We start from the raw sequence: 18,640 nt of genomic DNA, 5'->3' as shown, positions 1-18,640 counted from the left end.
AGTTATATGTTCATCGGTTAGAAATGATACCACTGATTTCACATAGTGATGTGAGGCAAAATCTAACCAAAATACATAATTATCATCGGAATGGTTACTTTTTGATAAACGGAATAAGTCGTTTCTTAATGCAATCATTTAGGTACACTTCTTGACTGATTGCCGTTCGCGAAGGTTGGAAAAACGGTTGTGAAATCCCAGCAGGATTCCCATTTTCCCCCCTCAAATTTGCTTTTCTTTTTACATGTAACATGTTCAGGGCCGTGCTATGATCAGTCGTTAAAATCCTACGTTTGCATTTTTATTCAAATGCTTGAAAGTAAAATAACTTTCGTCATCGGGAATAAATTGCTTTCCATGAAATTTTTCCATCAAATGTCTGCATCTTAGTCGAAGTAGTTGTTGCTGCTTCTCACCTCTCTCCGGAGCTTTATTTTTCTCTTTTGCATTTGACATTTGTTCTTAAGAGTTTTTACTATATAAGACTGGCTACATTTGAGTTGAGTTGATTTGATTTTAGTTTAGCGTCCCTTCTTTCAGCAGCGAGGCTATATGAGACGTGGACCTACTGATTAACGTGGAATCCGAACCACATGAGCTCCTGCCGGGAATCGAACCCGGATCTCCCACGCCAAAGGCGCGTACGCCAACCGCTAAGCCACGAGGGAGCTCTGGGCACATTTGAATTCTTTGGCTAATATTCTCGTTGGTTTTTCAGATTTATTTTGACTTATTGCTCCAAGCGACGAATGATAGCTTTATTCAGTTCAGCTGCATTCCGACCTGATCCTGATTTCCGATTGGGTGATATTTCCAACGACAAATATGGCGATAGATAGCTGTTTTAGGCACATTTTCGTGTTTAAAATAATCGGCGATAAACTTTTTTTCCTTTATTAATGCGAGTATCATAAAAGGCGTACACTCGAGAAATCAGTTCTTTATGATTCATGATGCGATATCACACTTATAACTTACTTCGCTCCAACAAAACTTCATGTGATTTAAGATGATGGAATAAGTGTGATAATTCCGTGTGATTAAAGAAGTTGGATTAAAAAAAAAAAAAAATACAACATATAAACGCATGAAAAAAAAAGTGCAATGCAGTCGTCAGTCTGAAGATTATATGTAGTCTTGGTTTCAGCTTTTGTCAAGTGTTACTCTATTATACTGATTTATTAAATTGGATATTGGATATACAGGGTGTTTCAAAACAACACCGACAACATTTGGGAGGTGATTCTTGATACCAAGAAAAGGCAAAAAGTATAGACCAACCAGGGTGAGTGAACAAATGCTTCCTTTCGGAGCTATAGGCTACCGAAAACATGAAAAAAAAAAAAAATGAATATATGAATATGGGCCTATATCGAGTTTTTTTTTTTCTCTCTTCTCAAGCTATAGGGATTTCTTCGTTGAAATTGTTAGGGGGTTTGTTGTCGGAATAGATATCCTATTTATCGACATTATGAAATTAGTATGATAGGGTAGAAGAGAATTTAGGATCTCATAGATTTGAAACCGAGACTATAGTGATACACTCTGGGGCATGTAGAGTATGAGTCAATTAACCCTGAAATACACAAACAAAAAAAGCTTACGTGAATACACAGGTGGGGTGCCAGCGCACCCCATATAATTAAACGCTACTAAAATTATAATACACGAACTTAAATACGTATATTTATTTTACTTTATCAGTTACAAGAATACACAATAGGAGTTGGTATGTATTTTTGAACAGACACAGCTATTCCTTACTGCACGAAATGCAGACTTCCTTTCTGTGCTCAGCAGAAACAGCCTCTTTGCATCTGAAACAAAAAGAATTAGTTTTTCTGTCCTTATTCCTAGGGCACATTTGACATCGTGCTTGCTTTGGAAGACTAGATGTTGAATCAATTACTGGTGACCGTTCTTTTTGAATTCCAAGGATATTTTTGATACCAATAGACAAATTAGTCGGAAGATTCTTCTCGAAGCGCTCCAGCTTGTAGCGTCTAGCTAACTGCAACCTCAGTTTCTTTTTTTTAGAAACTCCGAACGGATGGTTGAGAATCCATTTATGACCGTTTCTTCCTAATATAGAGGCTCCCCTTATAGCTGGATCATTTTCAATGTTACCCTCTGTGACACTCGTATCACTTCCACTAATTTCATCGACTTCCGATTATACTTCAATATTGTCATCGGACTCACTAAACTTACCTTCAGAATCATAATCTTCTTCTAATATGTTCAGTACGAAGTCTGTAAACTTCCTTGAACCTGCACACACTTTCGTCATCATGCAATTAAACAAATATGCACTCAAAGTATCTAAAACGAATTTCGTCAAAAATTGAATTTCACATACGTAAATACACAGGGGAGGTGCTGGAGAACCCCACCCCTTGAATATATTCTCTTCTAAAACGAGACAATTTGCTTCACACCCACCACAGTGAATGTCATGCTCCAAAATGAGAATACACGGAAGCACCAACCAACGTGCCTGAGAACAGAGCCATGATGGCGATGAGTATAACGTCTGGGGTGCTCCCCCTGTGTATTCCAAGGTTAACAATATCCAGATTAACGACTTCGCAGCATATGATTTTTTTTTTTTTTTTTTTTCAAAGTACGGTTTACACGTAGCGTTCAAACTCCCAAGAACTTCAGTCAGAAATATTCCCTAATTTAAGAGGTGTTACATGGATCCGAATAAAAATTCAGGCATCTAGAGATAAAATAAAGTTTCCATGAGGGTTGTATAGGTATCACTACGAAAAATTTTAAAAATGTGTCGAATAACATCCTAGGAATGCAAAAAATTAACTGTAAGCATTTGAAACACACACAGCGCAATAATATAAACAACGATTTTGGGTGGAACCAAAAATGAAATCCAAAGACTTTTTTTTTCTTTTTTTATTTCTATATAGTGACCAATACTTTAACATAAATAACAAAATGAAAACAATGATTTAACAAAATAAACGAAGTACTGTGCTCACCAGTTGACGACCATATTCTACCAATTGAAAAGTCAAATATTGAATGATATGATGCAAATAGTTCTTCAGCGATTCAGCAAAAACAATTGGCAAACAAGATCTCTGCGAGGATCGAAATAGTAAACGGATGAAACCCAAAGGTACAAAAGCAGGTTTGCATTTTTTTAAAAAAGTACTTGCCATTTCACAATGAACCACACTGTCATTTACAGGGTGTCTATCGGTCACAAAAGTCACGAAATCAGAAAACGGTCATGAAAGTCACGAAAAAGTCACGAAATTTAGCTTTTGGGTCACGATTTTTTTTAAACGGTACAAATGTAAGTACAGATTGGAAAATTTTGTTCTATAAAACGTCAAAATTCACCACCAAAAATGTCTATGGTCGGGTTTAGACGCTACCAAATCGCAAGCAAAGTACGTTTCTATCGCATGGATGAAAATTCGGCCTAATTCGCAACCAAATCCGCTCTTCAAAATGTTAAAAAAATTTATGATTTGGTAAAGAAAAGGTCACGAAAAAGTCACGAAATTCCATTTTGGAAGTTTAGTAGACACCCTGATTTAACAAATGAAACCCAGCAGTACATAGAACAAGGCGTTTCTGCACCACGTTTCCCCAGTGAGTCCGTTCCTTTGTATTTCCTTCATATTTATATATTTTTCTTTCTTTTATTATCCTCCATTTGCAAGGCTCTAAATCGTCGCTCTTAATCGAAAAGGCATAATTGTAGGATGTTAAACCGAAAACTTTCGTTTTATTTTCATTTTTACAGGGAGGACCGTGGTGGCTCAGTGGTAGAGCGTTCACCTCTGGTGCATAGAGTCCTTGGTTCGATTCCAGCTCGCGCTAAGTGAGCTTTGTGGAGGACAAATACTATGTGCGTGGGTTTTCTCGGAATTCTCGCGTTTAGTCCCACTTTATTTATTCCATCATTTCATTCATTTCTCATCATCGCCGTCTCCTTTAGCCTAGCCTGTATAACCGTGGGACGTATTCTTTAAATATTTAGAGCTCCTTCGTGGCTAAGCGGTTAGCGTACGCGCCTTTAGCGTGGGAGACCCGGTTTCGATTCCCGGCGGGAGCTCATGTGGTTCGGATTCCACGTTAATCAGTAGGTCCACGTCTCATAAAGCCTTGCTGCTGAACGGGACGTTAAACTCAAAATCAACTCAACTCTTTAAATATTTAATTTCATGTTTACAAGGCTCGAAACAAGAACCAAAAGCATGAAAGCGCAAAGATTTTTTCAGGAATCAAAGTTTGAAATAAGGAAAATAGTTGGTAGTATTTCTGATTGTGAGCATACCATCTGATAGACTAAATGTCGATGGAAGTAGCAATGAAAAGCGACTTTAGGTTTTGATATGTATGTGTAAAAGAGTGGAGAAAATTAACTGAGTAGAGTGGAGAAATTACTAGGAAATATTGGAAAAGAAGAAATACGGAAATAAAAACTGGAAAAGTAGGAAAATAGGAACTGAACTTAAATCCAAAATTGAAAGAAAATCCGTCGCACATGTAGGTAGTGCCACACAAGTGAATTCCTCCGAAGTCGTACTCTTCACATTCCCTTAAAGTAGTGATTCCCAAGCATCTGAAGACGCTTTACATTTTTTACACTTTATGCAAGACATTTTTAAACTGAAGACACAGTGTACTGAACGCTCACAACACCGTTCTTTTTTATTTAATTTTTTTTTATTATTAATCAAATATATAAAATTGAATGTCACTATGTGACTTTGTACCTCTCGAACCACCCAACTGATCTCGATCAAATTTTTAATATAGATAAGGTTCGGGCCTAGGATGGTATTTATCATTTCACTTTGATGGTGCAACTAAGGGGAAGAGGGAGATATTTAAAAATGATCGAAAATGATCGATATTAGTGCCGAATCCATAGTTTTCGGGGTCGCTGAGACGAACAGTAACATTTTCAATCCCATTTAAAACCTAATTCAGCCCCGCAACTTGGGGTAGGGTAGATATGTAAAAATGATCGAAAATGACCGATATTCGTGCCGAATCCATGGTTTTCGGGGTCGCTGAGACGAACAGTAACATTTCCGATGCCTTTTAAATCCAAACTCAACCGCCATTGCCCTTTATGTCCAAAATGAAACTTATTCTTCCCGTGCGAAGAACGGATATTTAGTAATAATATAAATTATAACTGAAAGCCTATAAGTTTATATACAGTAATGATTCTATGTAGTACTGAGCATTGTTGCTGCCACTGGAGGCACACTCTGTCTTGAAATTGATTATAACTAATTATTAAATGCTTCGTGCTTTCCAAATTGTAAAATTTCACGATGTACTGGTTGGGTAAAAAACAGCTGTAAAAATCACTCATCTTCTCTGACATCATAGTTGGTCGGTCTTCACCTTTGACGATAAATCCGACTTAGGTTGCTGGTGGGGTTATATGTGATTCAAGATCCACATTAACCTGTAAGTTCATGTCTTATGTAGCCATGACACAAACAACAGAGGCTATATTTATTTATTTCTTTATTTATTTATTTATTTATTTATTTCTGACTTCTTTTACGTGGCGAAGTGAAGGCTCTGCAGCCAGCTCCGAACACTTAACCACGTGTATACATTGTATTTTAAAGCATTAATACACAAAAAATATAAATAACTATAAAAGAAATATATTTTAACCACATAAAAATGAATGCTTCTCAAGTAATGGAAATAGTTAAATACAACCAAACATGAAATGGAATAAAATACAAGAGAAGGAAAAAAAGACGTCTATGTAGGAAGAATACAATTCACAATAGAAATAACATAGACATGAATTAAATATTGTATATAGCGGTACTAGAAGTTAATCATGCCTGTTGTTCTGTATGGTTGCGGAACATGGCCGCCTACTCTGAGGGAAGAACGTAGATTGAAAATATTTAAGAACAAGATCCTGAGACTAATATTCGGACCCAAGAGGAACGGGAATGGCGGAAACTTTATAACGAGGAACTACATAATTTATAACGTTTACCAAACATTTGTTAGGGTCATCAAATCTTAGGAGACTGAAGTGGGCAAGTCATGTAGTCAGAATGGAAGAAAGTAGGAACATTTTTAAAGTATTAACTGAAAGTCCAATCGGAAAATGACCATCAGGAAGACCTAGGCGCAGATAGGAGGACAATATTAAGATGGATATCACGGAAATACGAAATAGAAACTGGATCCAGTTGGCTAAGGATAAAAGTCAATGGAGAACTTTCGTGAACGCGGCATTGAACCTCCGGGTTTCATAGGCCACAGAGTTGGTTGGTTAGTTATATTAGCGATACTAGAAATATATAAGCTGTAGAAATTAACAAGGGTTACTAATTAGGTGTGTGTTCATTCATAGGTAATCAATAATCTGGTACGGCAAAGATACCTCATTGGCCACTATTATCTAGTTATCCTTGCTGAAGAGAAGGAAATTCACAGATTTAATATATTTGGCAACTGTTGAAACATTATGTATTAATTGAAGTAAACTGTTCTAAAGGCATGTAGTACTTACAGTGAAGGATTTGGAGTGAACCCGAATTATGAATTACGGAGAACAAGAAATTATCTTGTGGTCTTGCACTCTTATTGTGAAAATCCGATAAATATAAGAACCTGCGTGCTAGATATGATGATTCTATCGTAGTAAGTACTTTGTACAAGAGTGTAATTTTATGTAAATTTCTTCTTTCTACTCAAGTCAACTATGACATTTCTTTTATGACGATCTTACTAAAGATCTTTATGAAGTACTTACGGAATATATTTACTAAAGATCTTCAAAGAATCATGACTTCCTTTATTTATTAATGATTAAACTATGTTAAATATCCTGCGAATAAATATTCGTGTTACAAGATTAACAAATCGACATCGTAAGTACAGTAAACCTATCTTTGTACAATGTAGTATTCTTCTTTTCAGTAATTTCGATGAACGCTCTGACCTTCATCGGCATCCCGTCTGACTTCTGTAAATCCTGTTTACCTGCACATCGTTTTATGTATTTGATATATTTTCCTGTAAAATAAAAAGTGAGACCCCAGAATATTCTGAAAACACTATAATTACTGGTATCTTGGTTCAGTTTGAATATTTGAAATGAAGCAGTGTGGAAGAATTATTTAAAGCGACAATTTAAACAGAAGATTTTGTGAGTAACGTGTATATATTTTACATGTAGTTAGTTTTTCATGTAAACAATTGTTTTCACGCGTTGTAATGGGGAAAAAATTTACTATATGAAACTTAATCCTTAAAAGGTTCAAGTCGAGGTGATAGTTTTCCTGGATTGCAAGTAGACCTATAAATATTCAAGAATTCGTTAGAAAAAACTGGCACAGTTCCTTCAAGTGTATAAAGAGGACAACACATCAAAGGAAATGCTCGTCAAGAAGTGCAAATAGTAACGTAATTATAGTTTGTTTTTTCAGTACTCTGTAATCTTACTTTTTATTTTACGTGACATTATATTTAATATATAAAATGAGGTAAACAACTTCCAGTGAACATTCAAATGGGAATTCGATAAAGGGTACAGCGTTGACCGAAATTATATATTGAAGAGAAGATAATTTCGTGGAACGAAGGTAGATGTTCTGCACGTATGTACTACGTAACCCTACAGTATCAGTTACTAAATTGGTATCGTGCTGAATTTGTCGATATATATATAAAGGGAGGTTTTGCTTACAGATACAAATCTCTGTGTTTTGTTTCAGGTAGCGGTAGATGATGTGCTGCCAAAAATCTTATGCACAAAATGCTGTGACCAGTTGGAAACTTTTCACCAATTTGCTCTCAGGGCGTTAGAAATGCAGGAGGTACTTACGAAGATTACACTCGGGGAAGATGAAAACGAATCTGAGGAGACAGAGGATATGGTGGATGGTATTGAGTTTCGACTAGAGACACCAGACTTTCAGGACGGAGAAGACAAAAGGAAGGTGAGTCAGTTGTGCTTCATTTATACAGTCGTTCGGTTATCATTGTAGCCTGCCTTGAAGTACGTAAGGCGTTCAAACATGAAGAATTTCCTTGCTTTGTTCTTATGCAGGATGCAATGTAGACATGGCACATGGACAGATACGCGTATTTTTTAACTGGCTAATAGTACTAGCTACTCATGCCGTCACCCTCCGTATCATTCCTAATCCTTATACAATAATAACGTGAAAATAAGTTTTTTACTTACTATTTCTTACTGCATCTCGAATTAAATGCAGTTAAATGTTTCGGTAATTACGTATCTTCATCTGTGTCTTTTAGAAATTAGGAACTGTATAGGGTGTCCGAGACGAAACAATCTAATTTAAAATGACTGTAATACAACATGTATTCGATAAATCCATACAGCAGTGAATACACAAAGTTTTGTTTGTGGAATCACACTATTTCTGCATGAGCCCCGTGAGTGGCACTGAGGATGTCTAATCGATTCTTTCCAGATACCCTTTAGAATCTGTGGCGTAACTGTCTCAATCTTATGGCCACCCCAGTCGCCTAACATTACTCCCCTGGGTTTCTTCCTGGGCGGGGGGGGGGGGTATATTAAGGACAGGTTGTACTCTAGCAAAGTGACAACTCTGAAAAAGCTTTGTGAAAGGATTAAAACTGCAGCTGAGATAGTTACGTCATCGATACTAAAAGGTACCTGGAAAGAAATCGAGTATCGATTAGACATCCTCCGTGCCACTCACGGAACTCATGGAATACATGTTGTATTAGTCATTTCAAATTAGTGCCTTTCGTCCTGGACACCCTGTATTACTGGTGTTTAGTCATATATATATGTCCATTTTAGCCTGCCTCGTATGAGGGATGACGTCCTTCGGCAATCACACTACCCGGAAAAATGGGAGAAGGAAGGATGCAGTCTGGAACCTTTATGTTAGATACCATCCCGGAATTCGCCTAATGTGAAGGAGGGGAAACCCAGAAAAAACCTCATTTGGGGTGGCTGGCTTGAAAAGGTGTTTGCATCTTTCCGACCGAGTGTCCTTACTGTAAATCGAACCCGGGACCGCTTGCACCAAAGGCGAGAGCGTTGCGGTGCCACGTCACTATCCTATAGAGATCTTTTCTAAAGCGATAATAAGAGTAATTTCGTATTAATGAGTGCCTAAGTATCTTTCAGTTTTACGCCCATGTATTTACACTGCAGACTAAAGGAGACAGATGGTTAATGAAAGAGAATGAGTATGAAAGGGGTTGACGAACTAAGAATGTGGGATAAAACAAGATTCCGGGGGGGGGGGGATGTGTTTCGGGGTTCTCTGGTTTCTTCCTGTATCCTCGTTTCATCACTCCCTTCCATATCCATTCTCTTTCATTAATCATCTATGTTCTTTAGTCTGCAGGGCATTATACGGAGGAACGTAAAACTGAAAGATTTCTTTCACGATACATTATACAGATTATCATGTAAAGAACTTTTCTTCCATGTTAAATTTTAATAGTAATCGGATTTTGATAAGAGTAATTCAAGCTCAAGAATTTACGTTGTCAAGCTTTCTAACCTCATTATTACTTAGTTTTGCGCACACGAAAGTGTAACATGACATCGTTAGAAGTAAAAAATGAAATGAAATGAATGCTTTAAGTTTTACGTCTCACTTTATGTCGGCGAGGCTAAAGTAGATGGTGATGATGAGAAATGAATAAAATGGTGGAATGAGGAAAGTAGCCGGAAAGGGGAGAACCCCAAGAAAACATGCGCACACGGTGTTTGTCCACCACAAAGTTCACTTGGTACGAGCTGGGATCGAACCCAGAACCCTATGCACCAGAGGTGAGCGCTCTGCCACTGAGCTACTGCAGTCCCGGTATTGTTAGAAGTGTTACATGAAAAGGTATCAGATCTACAGATGAAGACGACAATGTGTGTTCCAAAATCCATGAGTACGTTTAGTCCAGACAACATAATAATAATAATAATAATAATAATAATAATAATAATAATAATAATAATAAAGGAATGAGTCAATAGAATAACTTATTAAGAATTTTGGTTTATCAAAACTCCTTGAGATTACCCTGTCTGTGAGTCCGGTAGAAATAAAAGTGTGTGCCCGTCCGGCTATATAAATTTTATTAAAAAGAGCTTCCGAGTGTGAACATTCTAAGATGAGAGTCTTGGGAAATGTCACGCCTTGGTTTGCATATACAATATCCAAGAGTGCAGTTCTCTTCCAGAGAGATGGCGCTGTAAGTTGAACCGTTTATCAAGGTTGGAGTACTACAATTCTTGTTGTTCCCATGAACTTGTGCAATGTTTAATTAAGCTGGCATTCTGGTAACTGAACTGCTTAATAGTCAGCCACATAGCCTTGTATCTGTAAGGGCAGCAGTGTTGTCATAATCGGAGATGGGATAAGGCATTCGATTTTCAGTTAACAGTCAGTATTACGTGAAAAGCTAAGATTTACTAACAGTTTGTCATTTAGATCCAACGCCCATGCTTATGCCTCCGCTTAAACGAAAGTGTTAATCTAACTACGCGTGTTTTTTGTAATACTTCCTTTTTTGCTTGTGCAGCATGTGTAAAATATATTGTGCCAACCAAGTTAATTATCGTGGTAATTTTCAAAATAATCTACAGAAGATATCAGTGTACTATATTTGAAACTAATACTTTACGTTTTTTTCAAGTTAAAAAATCTTGAGTTCAGTTTTTCTTGTATGCTTTTTGGTGAAACTAACATGTTTGTATTTTGTAGGCTAAAAATAAGTTTTAAAGCTAAAAGTACCAACTGTTCTGTGTTGTCTGCTTGGACCAAATGCATTAATTACTATAAAACAGAAGTTTGGTTGGATAAAACACGGGGATAAAATATTAAATAATATTGTCAAACTATTCCGACGTTCTGATTGTTCATAGTATGTTTTATTTGGTAGACTTACAAGCAATTAATGTTTAATTTTGGAAATTTTGAATTATACCGTGTGCTTGGGGATCCTTACCAAAGTAGCACTACAGCAAACAACGGTACAGTTAAGCTGTTAGCGAAATAATTTTCATTCTTAGTATTTGAGAAGCCAAGGAAATTCATATTAATTTTGTTGTTCCAAATGCAGTTTTGCGAATAAAGCGTGAACTGTAACAATCAGGCAGACAGGAAGTCTTCACCCATACTTCCCCATGAGGTCACGGACAGTGAGCCAATCAGAACGCTGAACGCGAACTGGGGCTACCTGTAATTGTATATACCTTGAAGTCTAATGTTATCAGATAGCTTATAGTTGAAGCTAGTAGACGTGCAAAAAGCGTTGAAATTCTTATAATTAGAAGTAAGGTATTGCGTCATGAGTGAACTTTTTCTTAACACTGCGCTACATTTTAACAATTTTATTCCGTTAAAGCAGGGTGTCTATCGGTGACGAAAGTCATGAAAAAGTCACGAAATCAGAAAACGGTTATGAAAGTCAAGAAAAAGTCACGAAATCAGAAAACGGTTATGAAAGCCAAGAAAAAGTCACGAAATCAGAAAACGGTTATGAAAGTCATAAAAAAGTCACAAAATCAGAAAACGGTTATGAAAGTCAAGAAAAAGTCACGAAATCAGAAAACGGTTATGAAAGTCAAGAAAAAGTCACGAAATTTAGCTTTTGGGTCATGATTTTTTTTTTTTTTTTTTTTAATCTGTACAAATATAAGCACAGACTGGAAAAATTTGCTCTATAAAATGTCAGAATTCACCACCAAAAATGTCTTTATGATGAGCTTTAGACGCTACTGAATCGCAAGCAGAGTATTCTATCGCATGCATGAAAATTCGGCCTAATTTGCACCCGAATTCACTCTTGAGAATGTTAGGAAATTTTATGATTTGGTAAAGAAAAGGTCACGAAAAAGTCGCGAAATTTCATTTTGGAATTTTAGTAGACACCGTGGTTAAAGACACAAATGCTCCGCAGGCCCATGAATAAATTTTTGCTGTTAACGGGTAAGATACATTGTGGAAAGCAACAGCCGAGAGATGCTTCTTTGCTTTCGTATACAAATTTCGATAGGTGCATTACGAAAATGGACCGGTAAAAGTTTGAGAAACGTTGTGCCATCAAATTTTGCACAAAGCGTTGCGAATCCACTATTTAATTTATGAAAAGTTACAGAGCTTATAGAGATCATTTCGTATCCAAGGCACAAGTCCTTTCTAGAAGATCGAGAACAAGTGGGAAATTAACCTCGTGCGGGAAGACCTTTAAGTTCAAAAATAGGTAATAATGTTGAAAGAGTGAACAGGGTGTCTATCGGTCACGAAAGTCACGAAAAAGTCACGAAATCAGGAAACGGTCATGAAAGTCACGAAAAAGTCACGAAATTTAGCTTTTGGGTCACGATTTTTTTTTAACTGTGCAAATGTAAGTACAGATTGGAAAATTGTGTTCTATAAAACGTCAAAATTCACCGCCAAAATGTCTGTGGTTGGATTTAGACGCTACCAAATCGCAAGCAAAGTACGTTTCTGTCGCATGGATGAAAAATCGGCCTAATTCGCACCCAAATTTGCTCTTACAAATGTTAGGAAATTTTATGATTTGGTAAAGAAAAGGTCACGAAAAAGTCACGAAATTTCATTGTGGAATTTTAGTAGACACCCTGGTGAAGTCTTGTGAGGTGAGATCGTCGATTGATGGTGACAATGATCAGTAGTGGGTCAAAATTGAGCGTCTTTAACGTCAAGGCATTGCACACACTTGGATACTGTACCACGACGCGCACCATATTGCACGGCAATTTCCATGAACTTTTTCTTGATTTAGAAAAAAAACATTCCTGTGGTTCCTCAGGCCTCCTGTTCACCGGATTTCAGTCCTTGTGTCTTTTTTTTATTCGTCTTGCTCAGACCCTACTTAAAAGGGTGCCGTTTTGATACTGTAGATAATATCCTGAAGAGCGTAATCGACAAGCTGAAAGGTACTCCAGGCTACGGAGACTGGAAACAACACCTCCATCGCTGTATAGCTGCCCAAGGAGATTAATTTGAATTGGATAACCTTGGTTGATAAACATAATAAAATTCATCGTTAAAAGAAAATCAGCTCATTACTTTTCTAACACATCACGTATATATCCCAGGTCTAAGATGCAGTAACAAAGTTGTCAGTGTTTCTAGGGTTGCCAGATTGAACAGAAGGCAAGCCCGAGACCAGCACCATTTGTCTAGTTGAGAATAAATTTAAAACTGAAGGTTTCTGCATGTTACTAGCACCGTTTCTTTTAACATTTATATTTACTATTACTAACTATTAAAACTATCATTACTATTAGCCAAACTTATACTGTATCAAACTAAATAAAAATAACAAAACGTAAGTGATTATAGACATCTACCTTGTTATTCATATTTTTTTGAAACTCCTTACTAATGAAAAAGAGTTCTATATTCCGGAACCGTTTTGTGGAAATCATGACAAGTCTGAACATAAATTTTAGCCATCACCAAGTCCTCGTAGCTTTCTCACTGCATTATTTTGATCAAATTTGCTGCATCCACTTCCGTGAAAAAATACTCCATAATTTACAATCCTCTATATCAAGCGTTGATATTATACGTTTGAAAGCAGAAAACCCATTGTACAGTTCATTTGCATCAAAACTGATTTTAAGTTCCATCTCCACTTCTATCAAATCATTAAATGGAACAAGTGTTGGTGCGGCGTGATAATGCACAACAATAAAAAGAATTTTAGTCTAGCCATGTTGTACAATAAAAAGATAATGCCCGTAAATAACTAAATAACTGACAACATATATTGTAATGTATAAATGGCTTAGAATTAATTGTAGAGCCCATAAATTGTAGAGCTTAATTTAATATTTAAGCCCACAGATTTAGTTTATTAGCCCTAGACCTGTAGAGTGTATTTCAAACCTGATCATTTCAGGTGGTGGTTTTTAGACTCATTCAGTTGCTGAGGACCGTAACTGATGCAATAGTTATTTGTAGGTAAAATGAATGAGGGGAAAGCGTGCAGACCATTTGGATTGATGTGTATTGCTTTGGAATGTCTATGAGCAATTGAAATATTCTCTACTGATAGCTTAGCAGGGAAATGAATCATGGAGAATCTTTATTTTCAAACTAAACACAACAAAACACTGAGCAAGGCTGTGTGATAAAAATATAAAGAAACAAAAACGTAACAGTTTGAATACACAAACTGTGTCTTTTATCCGACTTCCATTCCTTCTCAGTGTGTTGTTGTGTTTAATTTGGTAATATGAAAAAAGACCTGATAGAATAGTTATAGGATCTCTAGTTAAGAGAACGATTGACAAAATTAGAATTATAAGCATTTTGTTGTTGTTTATACTGACTGGTTGTTTATACGCTTGTTGATTGTCTTAGATGTTAAGGGTTTGCAGAGATGCAAATAGGAGTTCCTCTAAGATTAGACTTCGTTTAAATCGTTTTGTAAACATTCATATTCTAGGCTGCTTGAGAAATGATTAGTAGTTTAAGTATATGCTACTAAGCATCATGAAGCATAATGAAACAGCAAGCGTTACTGGATTGTAAGATGTTTCCAGAGACAAGGATGGTCACTAGTTGTAGTTATTTCTGTAATATTATAGTGCGTAGAAGTGAATTTGAGTTATTTTTTTTTACAAGGCCAGGAAGAGTATTGTTTAACATGTTGCGTATCTAGTTTTAATCTGCCTGTAAAAAGTTAAGTACATAAATTACACCTTATTTTATTGCAAGTGTGTCTCGGGAATGATGTGTTTTTAATTTCATAAATAAGATGAGACATACGAAATTATGAAAGTGAACTTTATGCCTTACAGTATATCTATGCTTCATTTATTAATTAGTGCTCAATAAGATTGGTTTTGTAGTTTTGTATGAAAATAACTTTTGAACTTACATTAAGCAACAATTGTTCAATGTTTGAGAGTAAGTGGTAACTGAATATAATAATAATAATAATAATAATAATAATAATAATAATAATAATAATAATAATAATAATAATAATAATAATAATAATAATAATAATACTAACAATAATAATAATAATAATAATAATAATAATAATAATAATAATAATAATAATAATAATAATAATAATAATAATAATAATAATAATGATGATGATGATGATGATGATGATGATGATGATGATGATGATGATGATGATGAAGAAGAAGAAGAAAAAGAAAAAGTAAATCAATAAATATTAAAGTAAGAAATATATCTTCCTGTCCGTATTTCTAAGTATTCGTGAGCCGGTAGCACATCCGAATATGAATACCTGTTTTTCTTTATACAGGCCATGATCTGCGACTGCAGTATATAGTTCTATTCTTATTTCTCACGTTTAGAGCAATCCATTGTTTATTTGTGTAAGTTAATGATAGCATTAATGTGGGTATATGCATGATGCCTAAATTAGTTTTGTTATATATTTCAGGACTTTTGGTGGACAAAAAATGGTGAAGACCCAGGAGTTGTTGAAGTGGAAGTAAAAGTCGACCCAATGCTTTTCATATCAGCCATTGAATCAGCGATGGGTGAAGGTGTGAATGGCGGCCAAGATGCGCAAGTGAAACCGAAAACCACGTTGGATGTTGAGCTTCAGAGGGATGAATTACGAGAGAAAATCGTCGACAAAACGGAAACTGTTAGTCTGGAACATTTGTCGGCTAGGGGGTTGTGTGTAACAAAGACGGACACTGTGAAAGTCGATAAAGAACTGGCAGAATTTTATATTTTCCGTTGTAGAGATTGTGGTTCCGAGAGCCCTTCGTTTCACGACTTCGAGCAACATTGTTCCGCACAACACAAGAAGCTTCCGATGGTTGAATGTTTTTGTGGAAAGGTCTTAATAGACAGATGGAAACTTCTCAAGCATAAAAGTCAGCATACGGAAGCGTTACCTTTTGGGTAAGTAATGAGGTTGGAAGTATAGTAATTACTGGCAGAAATTGCATTTCTTCACAGAAGAATAGGTTTATAGAAATATTTAAACCCACTCCCGCCCTTAGTATATATATTTGAATCGAAATCAAATTAGAAAATTCCATCTTAACCAAATGATTACTATATTCAAAAGTTAATTTCAATCGTTATTCTTTGTGAAAAATATGAATTCCCTTCTCTCGTCTATGGTACACATTTCAGCCAGTGTGTAATGATAAATATCCAGGTCAGTGTAAGTGTTATTAAACAAGTGAACCATTTCCTCTTCACCATTTTATGAATACAAAATGGGATTATAGAAATCACCCTCTCGCCTCCTCCAAAGAAGCGGAATTTTAGAATAGGTTGGGACATGTGCCAACTTGTTTTTAATATCAAGTTAGTCAGCCTAAGTTGAGATGCTCGGGAGATACGCTAGCTTCGGCATAAATTTTGAAACCCTCTCTGTCCCTCTTCCACCTTTTAATGAAAATGACAAAGATAAAAACCTAGTTGGACGTAAATACTAACTACATTCAAAAATTCACTTCAAACGATTCAGTCATTTTCTGATTATACTATCACAAATAAGATGACTTTGCTGATACAGATACATGGTCATTATCAAGTTATTCAATATTATTGGTTATTGAGTGTATGGAATATATTATAACAATATAACAACTGACCTAAATAATGTTCCTTTTTATGTGCTCTTAGCCAATATTTTCAGGGCTTCCCATGAGTACTCTTCGTCGGGGCTAAGGCTTAAGAACATTCCCTATGCTGATCTGCACATCGGTAACAGTGCATTAATATGGCAACATTATACATGCAAGGCTATAAACTTGTATAGTATTGGGAGACAGGCAACAAAACTGATTACAGTACTATATGGTAAAAAAATATAGAATGGGTTTGATTTAAGGTTAGTGCACGAACAATTGTTTTACACCACTGTTTGTTACAGCAAAACTATGTGAAAAATAGCATAGAATATAGTCTTAAGTCTTAGCCCCGACAAAGTGTGTCCGTGGGAAGTACTGGGAATGTTTGCTAAAAACACACAAAAAGGAACATTATTCAGGTTAAGTTGTTCTTGTACCTAGGTATTATTCAATATTAATTACTATTTGATAAATGGGATGTATCTCCATTAAGAGTAAGTAAAATTCTCATACCTCAGAACATCCAAAGACACAAAATCACCTTACGAATAAGGTGCAACACTTCAGGATTGGAGTGAGAACAACGCAGTGGAGGATGCCAGTGTGGAAGTATAAATTACAGGATGAGAATTTTGTTATAACTGCACCTAATATGATCTTCAGTTCATCTTTTTGGGATATTGGATTCTGGAGTAATGAAAATGTAAAAGTTGAAAAAAAAAAATGAAATCTTTAAGTTTCACATCCCACATGCATCAAAGACGAACGCTCTACCACTGAGCCACCGCGGTCCCAAATGTAAAAATTGAATTCCACAGAATGATAAGTTGGCTTGTAGCTTTCATTAATGAATCTTATTAAATAACAAGTACTTCTTCAGTAAGTATAAATATTTCAATTGAAGAAAAATTTTATCATCGTGACCTTCCTGTATGATTTGCAGTTGAAAATTGTCAATTGATTTTTAAGTACAAGATCGTCAATTGAGTGTTTGTTAATTGATTTTTAAGTACAAAATCGTCAATTGAGTGTTGGTTATTTGTGATATTACGTAGAAGAACGCACCAAGGACTTATTTAGTCATAAATCAGGAAGAGAAGGATACTATGCTATCGGACTAAAAAAATTATCTTGTCACTTTTATTCTACAACATGGACAAGCATGAAACTTCATATATATTGTTTTTAACCAACAAGTTCTCTTCAGATGCACTGAAGAAAAAAAAGGTGCCACGAAACCGTTTGCAAATATTGTAAGGTGTAAGAAATTTACTCTAATGTTTTCAATATTAATTTGGAAAAAACTTTTAAGATATCATCACCTGTTTTTGTCGTGAATCATGTATAGGAATAAGAAGAGAAACTTTCATATCAGGCCGAAAGATTAAATGTAACTAAGAGAGTTATCCCGATATTTTTCCCTCATGTAGAAATGACAACCCGAACAACGTAGCCACATTAATGACATGGGCAAGATTTAAGGAACTTGAAGATAATAGTAAAAATAAAAATATTTTAGAGTTAGTTAGTTAGTTAGTTAATTTAATTACTACACAGTCGGTACACTTTTGCAGCATTGATGTAGAGACATTATCGAAGAATGCCTTGTCATTGCATTAGTAAATCATTATTTGCAGCTGAAATCATCGCACTTGTCTGTTCAGTGGTGTCAACTCTTCAGCGACTTCTTCAGTTTCAGGAGTAAGTAGTAATTCAAAGGTCCGAGGTCGTCGATTGTTTCATGTGCTGTGAAGAAAACAGCACACCTTTCGTCAATTTTCCGCGATTTCTCCTTCAATACATCGCGCAATTATTCCGGGAGTCCTCTATAGTAATTTTCAGAACGCTCTGGATGATAAATAAATGGTAAAGATCTCGCCTTTACGATCCAGGAACGTACGTTACTGAGAGTTGAACACGGGCCATTTCAAAACTGTGGTGAGCGATGTTTTCATAGGCCTTGATCTCAAGATCCAGGTCTCATTCATTGTGTCTAAGCGCATGGGAAGAAAAGGTGTGTTACAGTTCTAACTCATAGGA

General features: G+C 35.8%; 1 protein-coding gene across 1 annotated transcript in view; it reads left to right on the top strand.

The window, feature by feature from the left end:
- The window catches only part of LOC145684069 (uncharacterized), a 56,507-nt gene that overhangs the window by 13,231 nt on the left and 24,636 nt on the right, over positions 1-18,640 (top strand). The window contains exons 2-3 of the mRNA XM_081755922.1: positions 7,746-7,970; positions 15,445-15,917. Of these exons, the coding sequence (XP_081612048.1) occupies positions 7,746-7,970; positions 15,445-15,917 (698 nt within the window). The remainder of the gene's footprint in view (positions 1-7,745; positions 7,971-15,444; positions 15,918-18,640) is intronic.

Source organism: Thermobia domestica, chromosome 4 (assembly GCF_964235325.1).
Source record: "Thermobia domestica chromosome 4, izTheDome1.hap1.1, whole genome shotgun sequence".
Classification (NCBI taxonomy): Eukaryota; Metazoa; Arthropoda; class Insecta; order Zygentoma; family Lepismatidae; genus Thermobia; species Thermobia domestica.
Note: the sequence above shows the minus strand (reverse complement) of the source record. Positions and strands in the feature narration are given on the sequence as shown.